Raw genomic sequence first — 23,089 nt, 5'->3', positions numbered from 1 at the left:
TGCAATCACATTCAAACACACTCGCCTGTCAGTTTATAACTCTCCTACTCTCACGCACTCTCACACACACACACACATACAGACCAAACATCGGCCAACACACAAATAGACACCCACACATACACACTTTTTAAGCCCTTGCCTGGCATCAGCTGTCACACAACCTGTCTCAGAGAACTAAGCAGAGACAGACGCTGTCAACTTAGAGTGCCTCAAATGCCCACATCCACCCAGGCAGAGGAGAAATCAAGCCTGTCTCCCAGTATAATTTGCGCTAATCCTTCATGGGAGATAGTAAAGTCTATGGCATATCTGCCTAATAGCATCAGTCACCGGCAGGTTCTAATCTCATATTTAGACCCATTTCCATCACGGACTGACGACAAAAGCACCAGCACAAAGTGTGATTACCTTCTTATTTTTTTTACATTTCTGCATGACTTGACTCCTGATAATAGTTCGGTAGGGAGGTGGGGAGGGGTGAAAACACGAGAAGTAGAAACTTTGAGGTTCTTTTCTTCGTGAAGGAAGAAGAAAGTCATTTCTACAGAAGACAGGTGGGCAGAAAAAAATGGAGTAAAAGTAAGTGGCAAACTGTATCAGGAGAGAAAAAGTGGAGGTAAAGAGAGTGAAAACCTTTCAGTCAAGAGCCTGCCCAGACTCACACATGCTCACATTCACGTTAACACATCCTCATGCACGCACACACCCTTACAGACTCGAAGACACACACACACGCACGCACACACACACTTCTTTTCAATGCGTTTACAACCTGTGGTGTTTGTCCTGCTCTACTGGCTGCTTTACCGCGTGCATTTGAATGCCGACTGGAGTGCATCCCTCTCTTTCAGACAGCACCATAAAAGACGACACACACAATGAGGGCTCTTTTCAGCAGAGTGGGGCTGCCTGGGGGTAGGGAAGCACCTCCAAAACCGCCACAGCACTTCAACTCTCAAGGCACAATGAGGTGCTAAGCCTTGATGAATAATGAGAGATTATTCATAAAGATGACAAACAGAACAGAAACCAACTATACAAAGTGTTGCGATGAAAAGTCCTTTAGCTGCAGCTTTCCCTCCACAGAGTGTGTGTTGACTGTGGCCGAGTGTATTTGTGTGTGTCTCTAAGAGTGACCTGGCGAAAGGAGGGAGACAAAAAGAAGGGGAGGTAGCGCAAGGATCCTAATGAAGCCGTAAATCAGAGTCCGATGAGAACAGACTCTGAAGGAGGATCACATCAGTGGAGATCAATGCAGACAGCTACACACACACACGCACGCACGCACACTGACGAGAATAGAGATGAGAAAAAGCCAGACGCAAACACATGCCAGCGTTCCCAAGTGTGGCAGACTTATGAAGGTAAAAGCAAGTACATGAGAATAAACACACCCATTCATTTCCAAACACACAAAATGACACACATACACACACACACACACACACACACACACACACTCTCATCTAAAATCTATTAAACTCCCTCTAAGTTTAAAGCCCATCTTCCCCCAAGAACTCACCCATGGGCTCAAGAGTCCCACCTCCTTGTTCAATCCTGCTCGTCTGAATAATATCTGCTGTGATGAATGGCGCCATAACTCTGATATCCACAATCAATCTCTGCTTTAAAGACACATTCATCTTGTGCAATGCTGAATGGATTTAGGGGTGGGGGTGGGGTGGGGGATGCAGATGAGAGGGGGGGGGGGTGTAGGAGGTGGTTGGGTGCTTGCCTGACCTCCCAGAAGGAGGGTGGGTGGGGCTCGAGGGTGCTGATGGAAGGAAGAAGGGGAGTCAGGTTGGGAGGGCTGCACTGAGTGATGTGTGTCAGCTCACATCTGGCTGCAAAAATAAATGAGGCTTATGAAGACAAATGAAAAGGGGCTGTCTCCCCAGTTCCCCCCCACCCCACCGCCCTGACACACACTCAAACTCAGACAGACAAGAAATGCACAGAGAGGGATGAAAAAAGGGGCGAAAAGACAAAGAAGACAGAGGAAGAAGCAAAACAGAAGAGCTGAGAAGAGACCGAGTGTATTCACCGATGTAATGACCTTACAAGGATAGTGATGAAGTTCTGGTGTCGATGAATGCATATGCTGCTTTAGTATGAGCTGAGTCATCCATGGGTGCCAAAAAAGCTATGGTGGTGTAGCGTATGCTGCCTGAAATGATTGTTTTATCATATAGTAGCTAAACTTGACTGCGCTCTTTGCACTACAAAAAAAGGGGAAAACAAAGAAATTAAAATGGCCACTGTGTGAGTGCAAATTCTCAGCCCTGAACTCACACCTATGGCTGAGAATACAGAGGCGGGGGGAGGGGAAGTATTTAGCGGGCTGGGGGACTTTTAAGAGTGAACTATCCATGACCTGTTAGAAGGGTCATCTGTCGGTGACACTGCCACTCAATATTCTTCTTAATGATGTACCACGTCTTTTAACCCCAGCAGACAAAGTAAGGAAACATTACACCGTCAGGAGGGCTCCCCCACGTCTTCTTCCTCCCTCCCCGCCCCATCTTTTTCCCCTCTCATTCACTCTCGCCGTTTAGCTCACCAAGTTGTACGACCCAGAGTTGGATTTTTAATTATTAAACAGAGAATTCCAGCCAGAGAGTTGTTCAGCTCTTTTTCAGGCTATATGATCTGCCAGGACCTGGCTGGAGTCTGCACAGTGAGCGCCATATACCCTGTTTAGTCTGGTTGTTGGAAAGCGAAAGTAAGCGCACGGGCACAGTTTTCAAAGTAGACACGTGCTGACAAGATACATCAAAACTGTATTTATCCGGACACCTTAGCATGCCTTAAAAATATCCTGCATAAATTCCTGTCACTTACTAACCAAAGAAAAAAAATCTTTTACTTATTCGATGATTTAATGTTGATTTTACCATATTTCTTCTCATCAAAGAAAAAGTTTAATATACCACATAAAAACACACGAAAACAAGGCCTGCTCTAGGGCATCTAAACAGATGATGATAATCAGGCTCTGGCCTCTCTAAATACATAATATAACCTGATTGGAGGAAGGGAAGGGCACCCAGGTAAGATAGTTCATTGATTCGGGAAGTGGCTGCAATGGAGTTAACCCTAGCTGAGGCTCATGATGGGGGTGGATGAAGGTTTGAGATGAAAGGTGAGATGATGATTGATGAGAGGAAGCAAGAAAAAGGAGTGCATGCAGTGAGGTAAGACATTAACGGAAGAAAGTAGTAGTAGATAGGCATGCCACAACTGGACCGACACTGTTTGCTATAGTAACCGACACATCAGCTACAACGGGCTTTCCTACGTACGAGCTGTTCTGCAGAGTAATGTGCTCTTAAACAGGCCCAGAGCGTTCAGTGCCGTGACCCCCGCGGACCTCCGACTGGGTCCCGAACAGCCAGAAAAGCTGTAATCTCTCTGTCAAACAACTCTTCAGTAGCAGGTATGGAGTGTGTTTGTGCATATAAATGTTTCCAGACTGCATCGACACAGTGAATTTAAAAACGACAGCAAAAGAATGACACGGGGGAAACAGCTATTCCATACGGAGTGTGCAATGATGACCTTCAGAAAGATAAGGCGGGTTTTAAACACGTCAGAAAAACAAAGGTAAATATTAATAGCATCATTTAGTGAGAAATTTGTGAATGAATGTATAAAAATATCGGTAGATGTTGTCAAACCGCTTTTAAGTGCTTCTGAATGCCCTCCCAACTTATTGAATATTTTAATTATTCTTTCAGATCTTTTTTTCCAAAAGTTGGCTTTGAAGTTATAGCCAGTGCCTGTACTCAATAGGGTAGCCCTGCATACACAAAAACACAATTGTATACACACACAAACACACACACACACACACACACAAAGCGGCTGTGTGAGAGTAGAGGGAAGACAGAAACATTACAGGGCCCGTTTTTTTGGCACCAGGCAAAGTGAGTAAGGAGGGTGGAGGTGGTCGGGAGGGGAAGCAGGGAGAAGAGAAAACGAGGAGGAGAGTGAACAGCGGGGGCGGGCTGAAGGAGTAGAGATGAGGGAGGAAGGGAGGGAGGGAGGAAGGGAAGGAGGGTGGGTTGAGCGTTGGAATGAACTCTCTCAGGCTTTGTGGTGCACGTTTCCCAAGGCCCCCGCCTGGCCCCTTTGATAAATGACACATGTCATTCTGTCAGCTTGTGACACTGCAGCTGGGAGGCCCTGTGATGTATGGCTCTGCTGAAAAAGGAAATCAACTTTTTTCCCCTTCTCTCTCCCTCGCTCTCTCTCTCTCTTTCCTTCTGTCTCCCTCCCTCCTTTCCTCAGCCCAGCCTGAGTGCATGGCCCTTTTATATGAGGATTTAGGTTTCCTCTGGTCCAGTAAGCCCCCACCACCACCCCCCAACACACACACATACGCAGCGACAGACAGGCATGCATGCAGCCAGGTTGCGGCTGGTTTGTTCTCACGCAGACACACACACACAGAGAGACACACAAGCGGTGACGCAGCTATTATGTTCGTGTTCAAAGCCGTAACCTGAGGAAAAGAGGGCAACGCCACATTGGAGGTAGATCCAGGATTTATGGCTAAAAGCCGAGGAAGTAAACAAAGTGCGCACTTTTTAATAGGCAAGGGGGTGGGGTGGGGGGGGGGGGGGGGGGGTAGCAAGATTCCGGTTGGGCAGGATGGCTGGTGTCTCCCACTGGGTCATCTGTCATCCATGTGTCTGACTGGGAGTACGAGCACACACAGCTCTGGAAATGTTGCGCATGCACGCACACTCCCACAGGAACTGGGATGAACTGAGAGAGGTCTGCCACACACACACACACACGCAGCGTTATACAGATGCATACAGTTTATATGCAAACAGATAAATATTCACACACTCCAAAAGACTTTTCAGAGCAAATGCTCGCACTATCAATCTTGAAATGGTGGAGAAAAAAAAAGAAAAAGAAAACAAAGACATGATGAGATTTTATTTCACAGGGCAAATGAGTCTAGCCAATGAGCTGCTCCCGTGAGGCCTGCCCTAGCCCTCCCTTCCTGGCAGATTAGCCTATCACGGCATCCTATTGACCTCTCTACTCCATGCACCGCCCACGCAATGGGTGAGCCAGCATAAAGACCAATCTCTCTCTTTCGCTTTTTTCCCCCTCTTGCATACACACTCCCTTACTCACACTCTCTCTAATCATATCCTAGTCTTCCTCTTCCTCACTCTCCCCCCCCCTTCCAGTTTCTCTCTCTCTCTCTTTACACTCCTCCTCCCTTTCATTTCTCTCTCAACGGCTGACCTGTTATCAGTACACTGGAGATTTAACGGCCAAAAAAAAGAAAACAGCCGAGCGCGAGTCAGGCGTGGCGGAGGGACATTTCCCAGTGTCGCTTCTCAATCTTCATGTGCTTTCTCTCTTTCTCACACACACACACACACACACACACACACACACACACACACACACACATTCACCCACTACTGACTTGAAATCATCCAAATGTCTTCACTAGCATTTACTCCTTGCAGTCAGGTACAAAACAAGAAAATACAAATCACGATGAGGTGATGGTTGTGTTAGTACGAAATCACAGGAATGAGGAGCAGGATCCAGGCCATTCATTGGGCTGCAACACACACTAATGAGTAAGAGTTCACTGTGTGTTGCTATGGGGACCAGGGCTACTTTGACTAAAGGAGAGCAAAAGAGCCTGAAACACCGAAAGACAGGGAGAGGAGAAAGAGAAAGAAAACAGCATGAAAAGGAAGACGTTGGTGAGGATCCAATAGACAAAGGAGGGGAATAAAGAGTAGAGTCAGACATATTTAATAGATTTCCTTGCCACATATTAGAGGATGACCCATACGGCAGGTCTAACACTGTGTACCAATTTCATCATCATGTGCTTATTGGGGGAAATCAAACACAATGGTGTCATGAAAGGTAGCCGGATTTAACTTAATGTAGCGTTCTGATTGGATTACACAACAGGGCAACAATATTTTTAGCGTTCTTATTATTATCGTTGCTATTAATATTGGCTTATTGGCTTAGAGCATTTTAATAATGTGTAATTCTGGTTGAACCACAAAATTATTTACATTTTTTTTTTCGGTGGCATGAAAATCGTCAAATTAATACCATGCAGCATTTTAAATACCAGCTATCTGTACCTCCCAGCAGCGAAACACTGATATCCTGCATAAAAAGGCTCATATCTCTTTGAACTTAAATAGAATATGAAGCCAGCCGAAAAGAGAGAAAAGAGAGCAAATAAGAACCTGCTTCGTTCGGACCGTGGCCACCTGGGGGTCACGACCTGCCTGCGACCCCGTCGGATGTGCACTCTGGCTGGGGTGGGAGTGTGTGCAGCAGAAGTGTTTGGAGAGGAGTTGGGGGGGCAGCTAAGCTGGAGCACGGACACACATTTATAAATGCCAGAAGGCCTTCATGATGCTGTCAACAGCACCAGTGCAGGAGGGGTGGGATGAAGGACCACTGGTATAACCCCCCCCCCCCTCCACGTTAACAGGCCGCCTCTGTGACCCCCACAGGATATTGCTATACACATGCAGACAACAAACACATGAAAACACCGCGCTGTTGCCACTGGAAGAAAATCCCTACCCCTGGAATAGTGCAGCCACTGTAAGCCATTTTGTTTTTGTTTAGTCTCCTCTTTGGACAAAGTTCGGCCTGAGTGGTTTGATTTTGTCTTTTAATCACAGCTGGAGGACAGGAAGAAAGAGGCATGAGGAAATGAAGTAAGGGATATGACAAGAGGGGCAGTGTGTGTGTGGAGGCAAGAATCCGGGAGAGTGTGTTGTTGCAAGCGCGTATAAAAAGCTAGCAACTTTGGACTCTGAGGTCAGTTGATAAACACGACATTGACAAGTCAGGAGCAAGGACGGGGGGGCAAAAATAAAAAAACCCTCCAGTTTCCCTGATCCTTCTAATCTGAGCCAAGCATTCACCTCAATTAATCACTGGAATTGTTACACCATGGTAATACTGAAAACAATCTCCATGATCACACGCACAAACAAAATTTCAAATTGCTATCATCCATCTCACCTGCCCCTGTTAAAAGCACACAGCAAGGGTGGGGTGGGGGTGGACTGTGTATGAGTGTGTGTGTGTGTGTGTGTGTGGGGGGGGGGGGGGGGGGGGGGGAATAGATGGCTGAACCATTTGTTGGCTTCCTTCCCCCATTCCCATTCTAAAGGCCCGGCCAGCGAGATGATGGTGAAAAATTAACGGCAGGCAGCCAAACAAGTAAAAGCACCAGGGCGAAGGGATCAATGTGCGGCATCCATGGCGGGAGCAGCTATGTAAAACACTTGCCTTAAGTCAGCCGCATCCGGTTAATATTTAATCCCTCCATCCATCTCCACAAAGAGCGTTTCCCTTTTAGCTTTAGCTGCCGTTTACTTTGATTACACACAGCCGTTTGGGGGTGGCTGGGGCCGGGGCGGGGAGGAGGTAGCGGGGGCAAAGCAGGAACGATAAGAGAGAGCATGGTGGGGTGATTTGCATGGGGATGGAAAAATATTCTCAGGTTTGATAATCGCTCAGAGCAGTCTAGTGCCAGTGTGAGACAGCAGAGAGGAGGTAGGCCCGAAAGAAAGAGTGAAATAAACAGAGAAAGAAGGAGAGAGAGAGGGAGAGGTGTTAGATCTGTGATGATGAGGGGAGGAAATAGAGGTGATGCTGAATGAAGCTTAGGAAAAACAAAACAAAAAAAAAACAAACCGAGTTTCACTCCGAGGGGGTTGCCTTATTTAAAACAAGAGATATGCAAATACGGCTAGGAGTAGCAAAATAACACTGATATTATCTTCCCCGGTTATTTTCTGTGGCAAATTATTTCTAGGGAGGAAATCCAAAACTGTAACTCCCAAGTGAACATGCAAATCCATCTGCGTATTCCTGGGGAGCCTTCTCCGCTCGCTCTCATGTTGCTTCTTGCGCGTTGCTGTTTTTGCTTCCCTCCTTTAACCGACTGAAGTTTCCCATGTTTATTCTGCACCGGCGCCGAAAACTGCACATTACAGAAGCCGAGCAGTAAACTACGCAGTGTCAACAGCGTTACGCATAGGCATATAATAACTTCATATATATGCATGTAACGGTAAATTAGGTGATATGTAATTAGAAATAATGGCAAATGTAAAACTGAACTTTGCGTTTCCTGCTCTGCTGCTTACTGTGCGCAGTCACCACTTGGCTGCCTGAAGCCTGTGCACATAATGCTTTCGATTACACTTTACCAATTACCGAGGGAAATGACCTACATGCCGCTGCACTGATTTAAACCCTTAAAAATTGAGAAAATATGGCAAATGTGGAACACACGCCACTTAAATTTGAGGGTTTTTTTTTTTTTTTGGGGGGGGGGTTGTTTGTTTTTTTTCCACTTTAATGCCAGAAGCCTGTCGACTCAAACGTGTTTGTCAGCCAACGGGTTTACTGGAAGGAAGCCCTCAAGATGGGCAATGGCAACTGTTCATTTTCTCACTCGCTGACCTCAGCTCCCCACTTTACAATGTGGAATAAAAAATGGGCCTGTGTTAGCCAACAGCGCGAGGAACACGGAGGGAAGAAGAACCAGCGGTTAGGTTAGTCTGCAGCTGCTGCTGTTTTGCAGAAGGTGAACTTAACATACACTGTGTATGTATGACGCACACCAGGGATGAAATGAAGATGCTTTTTTTTTAAACCTGTGGAACAAACTGCATAGCGAGCTTGATCTAGAGTTTTGCTTTTGCCTACCGTCTTTGCATCGTTCTGGTATTATTCAACTACCAGAGTGCGAACCGGCCTACAGATCGAGGTTAAAATGGGGAAAATACCGGACCTTCCAAACCTTCCACCCATCCGCCCAACACTCACTTCACCGTGATTGCTAATACAGCGAGCTATTGATCAATGAATGCCTGCCGCTGGCTGCTGTTTCAAAGGGGGAGAGAACAGGGGCTGCAGGGCCTGTGACAACCCTGACAAGGGTAAAGTGTTATTTCTCTCACACACCGACAGCTGGACAAGGGGTGGGGAGCGGAGGAGAGCGTTGGAGGGGAATGTTGTAGGGATGGAGGGACATGTGCGTGAGTCGGGAGGGGCAATTCGGCCGGCCAGGCAGTAATTCTTAATTGACACCTGTCAGGATAATGGCGGCAGTCACAGCTGTTGTGGGAGAATTTGTCCATCGTCCCGTTCATCTGTCAGCTTTAATGCCCATCCTAAAAGCTACACCCCACCCACCACCCACCACTCCACCCCATGCAGCAAATACACAAACACACACGCACAGATTTCATTTCCCTTCCCTATCCTAAATATCCACCTCTCTTGAGCTTCACCCACACGGCCAATCTTCTTTGGTGCTGCTGCTGGACTAAACATCGGTGCCCACCGCTGTCATCAAACCATCACACATCCATTCCCCCCCCACATTCCATAACAGAGGGGGGGAAAAAAACCCACACTTAATCATTACATTGCTATATGGATTTAAGCCATGCTGAGATAATTTAGTATTTGTTAAAAGACGAAAAAAAAACCCGCGCAGTTCAACTCTTTCACTCCCCCAGCTGCCTCCTTTTAAGCGTTTCATTCGACCCTGACAATCTCCACCTAAGTCTGTCCGCCGAGGTACAACCAACGGAAAAAATGAAGAATTAAAAAAAGAAGAAAAACATATATTTTTTTAGCCAGCCTCAGTTTTGGTTTTTTGGTTTTGTTTAGCCCCAACACCAGAATTCCTTTTTTCTCTTTGCTTTTGATTGGCAAAAAAAGAAGAAGAAAAAAGAAGAGTATTTATCCAGAAGTGAAAGGGGTGGGTGGGACGGGGTTGAGATGAGAAACATGCTGGAGAGGGTAAAAGAGCAAGAAATAAAGGCAGACAGAGTGCTGCAAAATGAGAGGGGAGATATGTGAAATAGTCAAAGAGAGAGAGCGAGAGAGGTAGAGGGAGATAGAGAAGAACAGAGGAAGAAGAGAGGGAGGAGAGGGAGGAGTGTACAGGGGTTGGGTGTCCCTGGATGGGGCTTTTGCTCTTCTGTAGTGGGCCCATCTCGTTTGTCTTGTTTGTTTGTTGGCATCAAAGAGCTGCCTCTCACTCCCCCTGCTAACTGATGTAATGAGTGGGTAAGCTACATGGTTTTTTTTTTTGGTTTTTTTTCCTGCGCCCAGGAATTCAAATACTTATTAAACAAAATATTCTGTAATTGCTCATCTTTTATTGATAGTAGTAACATGTTAAATTTGGCTCTAGCAGACTTTCCCATAGCCTCTCGAGGAGGCACAGCACTGATCAAGAGAGCAAATTTACCCTCGGCAAATGTAATACTTTACTTAAGAAAATTTAAGATGTCAATTTTTGTGCTGTAAATGTTGCATGACTACTTCTCTTGAACGTTTCCCCTCTTATCCTCCTCATGTCTCAAATTATGTACCAGAGGAAAGCAAAAAATAAATAAATAAAAAACACACACACAAAATATCAACAGTTTTTTTTTTTTCATTAATGAGCTCGGAGGTCTTACATCCCTACTGTGGACCCTTAACAAACTGTAATTACTCAGCACAACACAAATATTACATAGTAATTAAGCACACTTAACAGAGAGCTGATAACGGCAACAGCAAGTCATTTATCAAAGCTTTGAGTCCTTTCTGAAATTTCATGAAAGTTAAGAAAACGAGTTTGTTATGCTGCTGCAACATTGAAAAATGAGAACAAAAATTCTTTATTTGGGGGGAAATTGTTTTTCTATGGCAGTCAGGAATAAGACTGCTTGTCAGCCCAGTCCCAGAGGGCTGCTTTCTATCTGTTTCAGACTTGATTTTCTCAGACTAGCGTTTTTTTTTTCTCCTTCTTTTTTGGATCCCATGACTTGCTGCTGTTTTTATGTGCTGCAAGGCAGGCAACAAAGCACATCTGGCTTCTTTAATGATATGATTTCCCATCATACTAAGCCACCTCCATTATGACCTCCCACAGAGACATGCTGGCTGCACTTAAGCATTAGGTGTAGGTGTGTACGTGCGTTTTTGTGTGTGTACGTGCGTGCGTCTGTCTGACTGTCTGTGTTTATGGTTGACGGTGTGCATGTGTGTGTTTAAAGTGCAGCGAGGGCAACACACTGCTAGTGATGGTAGCGGCGTGCCCCGAGGGCAGGTTTTTGCTGCGAATGCCCCGAAAAGAATCAAAAAGAGGAAAAAGACAAGGAGGGGCATTAGCGGTATGGCGTGAAATCTATCTTTTATCCATGTGAACCGCTACATGGTTACAAGTTTGCTAATATCATCTATCTTGTAATTAGTTATTCGCCGAAAATCCTTTTTTTTTTTTTTTTAATATTTAGAAAAACTTGTTGATCTTGAAACTGTTTTGGTAATGCTTACACAACTAATATTTGCACATTCATGCAAAAGAATTACAAGGATGATAAATGAAACTAAACCATGTAAGAAACTAATACCACACACAGACACACACACAAACACCAGGGGCACTTGTGGTGACTCGAGGCATTAGAAGAGCGAGCTGAGCAAGTTTGACCTCTGACTGGCTCAAATCCCAGATGTAAATTTAACTGCTAGTTTGGGAGGGTGGCGCAGGAGCAAAAGTGGCTATTGACGAAGTCGATCGATGCCACCTGCTAACGACGCCACCGCTCCAATTAGTGTAACCTCTAGCTGAGTCCGCACACACCGAGCTAAATAGAATGGCCAGAAAACATACAGTACATGCGAGGTGTGTGTGTGTGTTGGGGGGTGTCGGGGCTGGGATGAAACAAGGCTGGGGTGGATCGATAAGTGTTCCCGCTCTGTCTGATATCCCTCCTTTTTGACTGGGAATAGTGCAGAGATATAACAGTCGAGATATGAGAAACATGGCGCTGCTCTTGGAGCTTGTTTTCCTGCTCTTGCAGTGATGTGGGGGGTTGGGGGGGCAGAGGGGCAGGCCACGCTAAAAAGGATGACTAACATGGCGTGGTTACCGTTACACTCGTTGGAGTTATTCATTCCAGGAAAACTAACACCGGTCAGTGCTAAGCTACAAGCTCACACACACACACTCTCACCTCATCTCTCTCCCTTTCCTCCTCTTACACACTCACACAAACATGCACACACTTCTTTTTTTTTTTCCTCTTTTTTTCATCCAAATCTAACATAAACTTCTCATTTCTCAGAAGCTGTGCAGCCTTTGAGCCATCGGAAGTTAAGCCTTCCAACTTTCAAGCGAGACACTAGTTCCTTTCTTGAAAAAAATCAACTTTTCATCAAAACAAGACTGTTCTAATTCTCAGGAGGGGGGGGGGGTATTCAAATCTGGCAACACTGAGTTTTTTCAATAAAACGCACACACACACCTAGAGCCTATGCAGTGCAGTATTCCTCAGGACACCGGTGCAGACAGAAGGGTGAGTTGATGTCTGTGTGTGTGTGTGTGTGTGTGGAGGGGGGTGTCACATAAATCTCAGCGTGCTGATTATTTCGAGGGGAGAATATCACATAACAGCATCGTCAAGTAAGAGCACAAAGGTCGCTGTGTAATCTTAGCTACCCCGGGCATGCAAAATCATTAATCCCCGGGCACTGTGATTCTCCAGCTCGGAATAAACTGGAGGCCTTCAGCGAGGCGGGCGGCTACAACACCGAGCTGGGAGAACGTTCAGCCAAAGTACGAGGAGGCCGTTCTATGAAGTAGCGGTGATTTACTGGCAAGGGTGGGGGTGGTGGGGCTGGTGGGGCCGCAACACATGCAAAAGTGTAAAAACTTCAACAGAACGTCGAGATTTTTAAAAATGGTTCCCGGGATTACTCTGGAGCGCTGATGCATCAGGCGGTTAGAACAGGCCTCAGCCGTGTCATTAATACAAAAATAAATAAATCTCTCGCAAGAGTTGAGAAATTTCCACTGAGAAAATTCCAGCAGAAAATAAGAGGAAACTTCACGAAAAATGCACTGCATTAATGATAATAATAGTAATTTTAAAAAAAACAACCCGAAAACGATTTTCGTCGTAACCGAAAGAATTCAAATGAAAATAAAAACAATGGGACAAACAGAAAATTAGCAGAGAACAGAGGGATAGGCTGCAATGTGCTGTGGCTGGTCTGGCTCGCTTATTGCAAGGTTATAGGAGGTGGTGAGGATGGGGGCGTGTGTGTGTGTGTATGGGGGGGGGGGGGGGGGGGGGGGGGGGGGGGGCTTACTGAGGTCATTAACTGGCATTGTCTCCTGATGTGATTAGTCAGGTAGCAAAGTCCATTTGTCACCTGCACAGGCAAATTGAGTTGGTGCTGCACTAGGGGCTATGGGGACTGTATAATATCAACTTGATTACATCAAGGCAGCTGTGGACTTGACACCTTACTGAATTTGTCAGCATTAATCGTTAGGGCCTGTCACAAATCCATCAGCTCCACAGATAATTAGGGCTCTCTCTAATGAAGCCAACGGGATGCAACCTTACCCCCACCACCAACACCACCCCTTCCCCACTCTATACACACTCACACACACACCGTTTCTCTTATAATTAACCATCATGCAACGGAACAAGAGCAACTATCTCGTCGTCTCTTTTCCCTCGTCTTCCTCATGTAAGACTATGCGAGCCTGCCTACCATGAAAGGCGGCGTCACTGCTTTCTGTCCTTTACTTTTTTTGGTTTTTCCTCCTGGCCTCTTTACCTTTAAATCAAGGCATCGACTGTACGAGGTGCACGTAGTAATGCACAACAGGAGCATCCATCTTTGCACAAACAAGAACACCAGGGTGTGTATATATATATATATATATTTTTTTTTTTTTTTTCACAAACTTGCTGATTCAGGTTTGCAAAGTTTCTTCACGTTTTGGTTTCCATGTTCTGGAATTCCTGCATGTGAATTTCCTGATGAAAATTATAAAACAACAGGAAGCGTGACAACGAGTGCTGCATTTTCATTCCATCGGTGGAATATGTCATTAATGGGGGGGTTTTGTCATCTAAACAGCAGTGTCTCGCTCTCTCTCTCACACACACACACACACACACATGCAGATACTTCAAAATGATCCTAAGAAATCCTGTGATAATTTTCTTTGAAAAAAACCCCCAAAACAAAACAAAAAAATTATTGTTTAAAAATTTTTTGCGGAAACGGTAAAATTTACTGCAAAATAAAGCAATCGATTAACAACCCGATCAAAGAAAAGTTTTAACATGGGAAGCTCAAGCAACCCGAAAATTCAGCTCTTTGCCAAGAAGCTGCCTAAGAAGTACACAGTGTATGCAAATTAACAGGGAAATGTGCACATCTGATTATGTAACTCAAAGAAATAAAACTGTTAAGAAAATCTTTTGCTGTTTCTGATTTGCAAAATACAACTTTGCATGGTGCGGCCTCAAAACATAACGCACCAAATAAAAGTCTCCACAAGCTTTACAAAGTGAGAATGAAAAAAATAGGCCATCCACACAAGTCTGCTATTGTTGTTTTAATTGTCTGACTCCTGATTTCCATGCCTAGTCCCACTATGAGCTATTTCCTCTTTGAGCAGTAGCACACAGAGGAAGCCACAGGTCAGTACGAGCTCCCAGTGGAGCATCGGGCTAGCCTGGTGTGTAAGTCGGTGTGTGCATGCGTATCAGCGTGATTGCGTGTTAGTCAGTTGCTTCTGGAAGCGTGGAGTGGAGGGCGTTATCTCTGACCGGCCATCGTGTTCGTGAAAGAATGGAAAACATCCCGTTTGCCAAGCTGTGATTGACCATTACAACCCATGATGTGCATGGCACTCAGTGGACGGTGTAATGGATCAATGGTTTGTGCGTATGTGTGTATGGTGTGTGTGTGGCAGGAGAAAGGAGGGGAAGGGAGGGGTCACAGAGATGTCATGTTTTTCATGCCTCCATCTACATGCAGAAACCTAACGGGAGTCACTCTGCTCCCATCGTGGCCAACCTTTTCCAGGGGGATATTTTGCCAAAACAACAGCGGTGACTGCTCTCTCCGTCTCACACACACAAATGCAGAAAGGTACAGCGAGACTCGGTATATAAATCTCGATTCTTGCTTCGCAGTGTGGGCCAGAAAACATATCACAGGTTGCCACAAAGGCAAACGAGAAAAAGCGAAGTTAACAGCGAGCACCGGTTGAATGTTCATCCGTCCTACACTCCTTCTCATCCTCCTTCTCATCCTCATCATCACCACCACCATCATCTTCATCATCGCCAGCTCTCTGTTTAAAATGATAAAACCTGCTGAGTTCAAAGTCTTCGTCGGCTGGCCCTCCTGTTCGACCCGCTTTGCACCTCATATTTCAAAATCTCTTTAAAATTCTGTAACTGTCTTTTGTTCACTCCAGTTGTTAATGCCTAACTTCAAAGGCTCGGCCTCATTAGCACAGAGGTAGAAACCCCTGTCACTCATTTACATTTGTTTAAAGGCTGCAGGGAGACAAGAGGAAAAAGGGGGAGTCCACATCCAAACCACTAGAAGTCAACCTTGTCGGTCCTCTGCCAACACCTGGTTTTATCAGTTGGTCACATTATAAAAATCATATCCAGCAGTGGACCTCAACTGTGGGCTGATTCTTGCAGTGAATAAGGGAGGAATATTTTGGACGAGGACAGCCAGAATCTTCCATATTTTCATCTAAGAATATATAGGAAGAGGAGGAGAATTCAAATACCTGTTCTTTTTAAAGAGTGTTGGGGAATTTCTTGCAATTGAACATACACACGGTGCTTTCATCTGCTTTCTGTGCATACACATTTGAAGAAATAAGGTGATTTTTTCCACCACAATTCCCAACTTTTTTCTTTATCCTTTTTTCTTTTTCTTCCTTTTTTTTTCTTTGCTTTTCAGTTCCTGGTTAAAAGCAGGGTTGTGCATTTGAGTGGCTACCAGAAGCATGCTTGTCTTCATGGAGGGATTTATTGATGTTTATCAGGGATGAATAGATCAAAGACTGCCACATGACAGACGATCAATCACGCATCAAATCAAGGGTGGCAATCCTCTAATAAAATAAAAAAGAAAGGAAAAACCAGCTCTCGCCCGTTTTCTCCCCCCTTTCTTTTCTTTCCCAGTCAATTATTCATCATTACTCACTCTTGAACCTCAAAAACTCCCTTTTATCCCCATAACATGCCATTTAGTTTATCTCACCATTCTTAATAGAACTTTCCTGGCACCGGAGGATTTAAAAAAAAATCTCAAAGTGGCATTGCGCAGATACGTGCGTCATTTGCGCAATTAGATACATTTTAAACACAACAGTGTGTCCAGGGGTGAGTTGTGCGCTGTGTTATTAACACAAATAAATTGATTTAAACAATAAGTTGTAAAATAATAATAATAATAATAGTAATAAATCGCAGCATGCAGTACTGCTAAAGAAAAAAAAGGTGGAAGGAGAGACTTCCAATTGGCACTTGGAAATAAAAACTAGTTGGTTACTGGGATGGGAAATGGTCGTAATGGAGGGGCGGGTTATACCTGCTGATCGCCGCGGCTCTTGCTGCTTTCTCCTCGGCATAGTGACCGTCGCGTTCCACGGTGCTTCTCATGCAGGAATTACAAACAAATGGAGTCTTATCAGTTTTGAAAAATCATCCCGTTTTTCGGGGGAGGGGTGTTGTTGATCTCTGAGCTGAGAATGTCTCTTCAAACCGGCTGCTCTTTTTTGGATGTGATAGCTGGGTCGGCTTCAGCGAGACTGAGCTCAAAAATTACGAAGGGATTCGGCCAGCTCCTGACACCTTCACGTCCATTAAAAATCATCTTCCTTCATCTCTCTCGTGGCAGAGTACGAAAAGAAGCAAAAACCAGCACCTTGAAACCCAAGTTTTCGGTTCACTCCCTTTGGGGGAAAAACAAAAAAAAATCCCCCTAATCTCCAGTGCTGTTTGGAGGGGGACGATAGTTTGCTGCGCCTTTTACGCACACCAAAACTAAAAAGAAAAAAGAAAAGAAAGAGATTTCTGGCGGTAACCAAACAAATAAGTCCCGAGTGCACACCTCTGATAAGTAATGTATCCTTGTGTTTCCTTCCGTTCTTTTGCCACAGACCTGAAAGAGAGAGAATGGGAAAGGAGAAGAGAGATAGACAGGCATTAGATGGGTTAATGTCAATCCCGTCACCACCACGCCACCTCAGCCCGGATCCAGCCTCACCAGTCCGGCGGAGACTTTTTTCCTCCCTCCCCTTCTGCCCTCTTTCTCTCCCACAGAAGGGGAAAAATAATTAAATAAAATAAATGGAGACGAGTAGGCTTTCTCTCGTACTTACGTTTTAAGAGTCGTGAAAATGATTTTCACCGCTCATCTGATCGCATGTTGGACAGAGTCGGGTTTTTTTTTTTTTTTTTTTTTGGAGGGGTGGTTGATGCGGTGGAGAGGATATCACTTGAGAGAGAGGGGAAACAAGACGCAGGCGCATCCAAGCTTCGCCAACAACAGATCAGATCGACATGGACTAAAATATTTGTCTCTTGAAAAAGCCAAAAAAAAAAGACGGGGGGCAAAAACTCCAGGGACTGATCCGCGGTCTCTCAAAAAAAAGAAAAAAATGGGAACGCGGCGGATCCAGAAGCTGTTTCAGACAGTCTCAACTGATAGACAGACGCATCGAGTGGCTTTTCCTGCTACATTTTTACTCCTCCCCTCTCCACAAGCGTCACCCCTGACAGAGGAGCCTACCTGTCAATCTTTTTAATTGTCTTGTTTTCCCCTCTCTCTCTCTCTCTCTCTCCTTCTCCCTTTGCTTAAAAAAGAAGCCAAACCTCCGACAAAAGGATATGATCCTCTCAAAACTTACTGCGAGATCAGCTAACAAAACCAAACTTATCTCAACGCCTCTTGCAAACTATCAAAAACAACAAGGCTCACTACTTAAGTCTGAGCTTTTTGCAACTCAGGTGACATCTTAAGATCGCCTGGTAGTGACACGGCACGAGTTAGGGCACGACTCTTGCTCCCGCTGACGCTTTAATATCCCCCAGTGCGCTCCGGCAGCTCTGTTAAGAATAGATCCTTCCAGAAAAATGACAGTCAGATGACAACAGATGATAACACAGCTGCATGGAAGGAGCAGGCAAAATAAATAAAGAAACAAATAATGGAATGAGATGAAAACAAGACACTTTCACAAATCGCCTGTGGGAGCTTTTTGGTTACAGGTGTAGTGTGGGCAGAAACATCTCCCTATGACGCTCACAACATTTAGTATTAGGAAGAAAAGGAGAAAAAAAGGCGCCAGTCAAACCGGAGCGCATTCGTAGTGCACGCTCGAACCGTGATTTTTGTTGTTATTTGTAGGTGTTGGAAAAAGATCCGATGGGTTGGCGTTCTTTTCGTGGGAGTGAAACGGCTGAGGATAGCCTGTGTGGGGAGACGAGGATTGATTTGTTTCACCTTAGTAGGAAGTGAGTGTTGTGTCCGGGAAGGGGAGGGACTCCCGACGACAAGTCTGAGGCGCTGCTGTGCTCCACGCTGGGGCTGCACCAGTGCAATGTTTTAATCCTAAACTCGATCCCCCGCTTGTTTGCTTTGCGTAAGAGTCACGCTACGACGCATCGCGCTTTTTTTCTCCCCCCCTGTTTTTTTTTTTTTTAATTTTTGGTCTAAAAGCTCGTTTGGCTCGGCTCAGCCTGGCCCGGGCCTGGCCTGCACGCCGTGCGTGTGCAGAGGGGAGGCTTCTGGTGCAGGCTAATGGCACCTGATCGACCTAATCACAGGCACGAGCACGCGTCAAGTTTGGTCGTGAACTTTGTCACATTTCGGAATCATGTCCAGGGCGCTGTTGGCGAGAAACGGCAGGAGAGCACTACCGCTAATCTACGGGGGGCGCAGAGGCACCGACACACTTTCAGGAGTTCATCTGGCTGCGAGGCGGTTCATCGTAGATATGTCCTACTCGGCGCACTTCATGGATTTTAAAGGATCCTCCATAGCGAGCAGTATGAAAAAGCTGGTAGTCACCAAGCTTAGCCCGAATTTCAGAGAGGCCGTTTCTACGCAAACCGTGGCCGTTCCGACACCCGGAGACGCGGACTTGCTGGTCAGAAATCGGTAAGTTGTTTTTGGTGACGGTGGGAACACACGGACTCTGTTTTTCTGTCGGTCGGAAAAGCGTTAGGTGACCCGAAGCGTCTTTTTTCTTTCTTTCTTTTTCTTTTTTTTTAAAAATGCCGATCTGTCAGGAGATTGTTGAGAAGTTATTAAACGGCTCCGCTTACCTCGAATCACCCATGTCCAGCACCTGCGATCACCCTCATCATTATCATCATCATCATCGCCACAAGATGGAAAAATACGTGAGGAATAAGCGCTGTACTGTAATTCCAAGTTCCGCCCTCTCTGCATTTGTCTATCAATCCATCTCGGCATCTCTCTCTCTCTCTTCTATCGCTCTCTCTCCCCTGCTCTCTCTCTCTCTCGCTCTCTCTCTCTCTGTCCTGTCTCTCTACGTCACCAACCTGCAAACAGAAAGTCATGGGGGGGCTCAGGCTGGCATCAAGAGATGGAGATGATGGAGAAGGCGATGGGAGTGCTACACGGCGCTGGAATTGCAGCATCATTTCTTTCATTCACAGCAGTAGAAGGCAGAGTGTATCCAGGAGTCTGTTGTACGGGCTCTGTTGTGCTTGAACAGAGTCGAGGTTATTACAGTAACAGATAAATGAAATTAAAGCCAAAAAACATACATTAATGCTTTTTTTTTAATAGTTGGATTTCTGCATAAATTTCTGATTCCACCTCACTCTGCTTTCAGGTTCCTACAACATTGCTGGCTGTGTGCGCCTGATGTGGTTTTTAATGTTAAGTCAGCTTTACATCAATCCACCTCGGGGTTTACTGTTGTATTTACTGCCAATAAAATACAGTCCTCCCTGAGACTGAGTGTAAAACATACAACATTAGGATCTTATTAGCTTGTAAGACAGTCGCTTGGTGCACCGAGACCTTTGACCGTCCGGGTCGTCTGTGTCAGTGATGCATCACAGTCATGGGAACATGTTTTAACTAACAGGGGAAAGTAAACCAGAGAACACTTTGTCCCGTTTTGCACGGTGTAAGAGAAATTTTAAAGGAATATAAAATACAGAAGAACAGTGTGAGCGGTTTTTATTTTAAAAAAATCATAGCTGCAGTGAAAAGAGGAGACTGAGGTTTAAAATATATATATATATATATATGAGTAAATAAATAAAATGCGTGCAGACATTTTTTACATGTACTAAAACCCTTCACTTCCAAGAGTCCAGGTGTCCCTCAGCATCTTATCTGAGCCACATGTACACAAAAAGTTGGTCACGCACATGCAAAGGACACAAGTCGTATAAAATTGCAAGATGTGAGTTTTTGTAGTTTTCTGGACTTTCATTAATTCTTGAGAGATAAATAAGAGAGATTTATTTTTTATCCCCAAGTGTAGCGTTTATCAATACACTGTATCTTATTTTGTAATTTCAGTGGAACCAGTGTCAAATTATTAGGCTTGCTATCATTTAACAGAGCATTTTGGCCAAACCTGTGTTACCTGTTTGAAAAGTTTTTCCAGGGCTTAGGCTTGCACAGACTGAGACTGTATTGTTACAGATCCCCTGCTAATTTGGAGTGTTATTTAAACTCAGACGCCTTGCTAGTTTATGCACATGCAAACAGTTTGTACCTTTTTGATAATAAAATAATACGTCGCTGCGAGGAACCTGATTCCATAGATGTGAAGAAGTCAAACCAAGGCGTTTTGTTATATCGTCGCCACCCATCTATAAACCACAGAAGCATTATCTGGGAGCTCAAAGTACACGTGTGACATGCACGGTAATGAGGCACAGCGTGCGTGCCGCTCTAAAAGACAGTAAATGATTTATTTATACGTTCCTTTCTCACATATTTGTTTCCAGCATGTTACAAAAGTAAGATGAAAACAACCGTCTTCATGTTGAGGCAAGAAGCAGCTATCTGAATTTTTTTTTTTTTTTTTTTTAAATTGTAGTTTGTTGTGGGTGTCTCTGAAGACAATGAATCATGACATCATGCAATGTGTTTTGTGATACAAACCTTTCCCTGTCAGTGCAGGACTTTTCTTTCCGAGCAAAGAGAAGGAAAAGAGAAAAAATAACTCATTGCCAAAACAAACCAAAGTGTTTGGGCCCTGTGCGCGCCCGTCTGCACAACAAGGAAGTTGACCTTCATACAGGATTTCAGGAAATATGTGCTTACGCTAATAACCGCATAAAACCCCAGTTAACTGAAATGCAATGTTAATGTATCCATTTTGCTCAGCACATGCTGATGTAGCAGGTTTATTTCCCTAACTTTTAATCCTCAATTATTTTTCTCTTGTGTTTCAGTTTTGTGGGAATCAACGCCTCAGACATTAATTACTCAGCGGGCCGTTACGACCCTTCGGTGAAGCCTCCCTTTGATGCAGGTTTTGAGGGCATTGGGGAGGTTGTCGGCCTTGGCCTTAGTGCGAGCTCCCGCTACACCGTCGGGGATACTGTGGCCTACTTCGGCAGTGGCGCATTTGCCGAGTACACGGTGGTCCCAGCCAAGGAAGCTGTCCCTGTTCCTGCGGTGAAGCCAGAGTTCCTCACCCTTTTGGTTAGCGGCGCCACGGCTTATATTGCCTTAAAACGTCTGGGCGACCTGGCTAAAGGTGAGACTGTCCTGGTCACGGCGGCTGCAGGAGGAACGGGACAGTTCGCTGTGCAGTTTGCCAAGCAGGCTGGTTGCCATGTTATTGGGACCTGCTCGACCAACGAGAAAGCCGGTTTCCTCAAATCCATCGGCTGCGACAGGCCAATCAACTACACCGCTGAAGACTTGGCTAAGACTCTGAAGAAAGAGTATCCACAAGGCATAGACGTGGTCTATGAGTCAGTCGGAGGGAGTGTCTTAGAGCTCGCAGTAAACAGTCTGGCCAATAAAGGCCGGCTGATAGTGATTGGCTTCATCTCAGGGTACCAGAGCGCTTCAGGGATCCCACCTTTCAAAGGAGGAACGCTACCAGTCAAGCTGCTCCAAAAGTCGGCCAGCATTCGGGGTTTCTTCTTGCCCCACTTCTTAGGTGACTACAGGGAGGCTCTGAGTAGCATGATTCAGATGTTTGCCAAAGGGAAGCTAGTGTGTGAGGTGGATTGCGGTGATTTGGCAGAGGAGGGGAAATTTGTAGGCTTGGATGCGGTTTTCCGGGCAGTGGACTACATGTATGCAGGGAGAAACCTGGGCAAAGTCGTGGTGGAAGTGGCACCACCGTCTGTTAGTAATAGCAAGCTGTGATTTAACTGATTGTAGATGCACTTAAGAAATCATACTTGAAATTACAATGATTCAATCAGTAATATATATATATGTAAAGTTTAATGAAGGATTTTTAACCACGGAAAAGCTCTTTATTTTTGTAAAATGATTGATGATACAGCCCAGTAACTAAAAATAATGCCATGAATAAACATACAGTAACTTTGGAAAGTGATTTGGGGTTGTTTTTGGTTTTTTATGTGCACATTCACTCAGTCATGAATATATTCAGCACAGAATTTAATATAAAATATTTAAAGTTTTAAATAAGTGTGTGCTAATCAAAAGTCACCACATATTGAAACTCAGAAACAAAAGCTAATGTTTTTTTCACCTCCACAAAAATTCCCGTGCCGTCTCCCCCCACACCTTCCGTCCACCTCCGAAATCATGTTAGACCTGCTGCCATAATGCGCTTGCTTTTGGCGCTCTCGAGCACTTTATCTACCATAAATGTTTTATGATAGACTTCATTGTTTTTCTAATAGGGCCTTACATTGGTATGTGCTTGTCAAAAGTGAGTGCTGCTCCAGGTGTGCTTGGCATTTCATTGCCTGTTTGTGGCTGACAGAAACTGCATTCACACAATCAATCTTTTCATTCACATGCCCCGAAGCTGCACATAATAAAAAAAATTAGTCCAGCTAACCAGGAGTTGGGCTAGAAAATGTCATTATTTTCTTCCACCGTGAGTAAAAAAAAAAAAATCACTCATAGTGAATGCTCTGCGATATGCCCTTTGACACGTTTTTTTCCATTTCCATTTTTTGAATTTAATTTGGCTTTTTGAAACAACAAA

The 23,089-nt window shown here is 44.9% G+C and overlaps 2 protein-coding genes across 3 annotated transcripts in view; one reads left to right on the top strand and one right to left on the bottom strand.

The window, feature by feature from the left end:
- The window catches only part of LOC134635869 (teashirt homolog 1), a 36,103-nt gene extending 16,708 nt beyond the window's left edge, over positions 1 to 19,395 (bottom strand). The window contains exons 1-2 of one of the 2 annotated variants that reach the window (XM_063485501.1): positions 19,218 to 19,395; positions 16,477 to 17,049 (exon numbers count right to left, since the gene is read on the bottom strand). In XM_063485501.1, the coding sequence (XP_063341571.1) occupies positions 16,477 to 16,516 (40 nt within the window). In that variant the 5' untranslated portion in view covers positions 16,517 to 17,049; positions 19,218 to 19,395. Of the gene's footprint in view, positions 1 to 16,476; positions 17,050 to 17,269; positions 17,543 to 19,217 lie in introns of those variants that run through there. The other variant, XM_063485500.1, reaches the window with a different exon arrangement.
- LOC134635870 (prostaglandin reductase 3-like) lies at positions 18,441 to 22,444 on the top strand. Its single transcript, XM_063485502.1, has 2 exons — positions 18,441 to 19,050; positions 21,339 to 22,444. The coding sequence occupies exons 1-2, from the start codon at positions 18,767 to 18,769 to the stop codon at positions 22,267 to 22,269; spliced, it is 1,215 nt and encodes a 404-aa protein (XP_063341572.1). The 5' UTR covers positions 18,441 to 18,766; the 3' UTR covers positions 22,270 to 22,444.
- The last annotated feature ends 645 nt before the right edge of the window (positions 22,445 to 23,089 follow it).

This window comes from Pelmatolapia mariae, linkage group LG10_11, assembly GCF_036321145.2.
Source record: "Pelmatolapia mariae isolate MD_Pm_ZW linkage group LG10_11, Pm_UMD_F_2, whole genome shotgun sequence".
NCBI lineage: Eukaryota > Metazoa > Chordata > Actinopteri > Cichliformes > Cichlidae > Pelmatolapia > Pelmatolapia mariae.
Note: the sequence above shows the minus strand (reverse complement) of the source record. Positions and strands in the feature narration are given on the sequence as shown.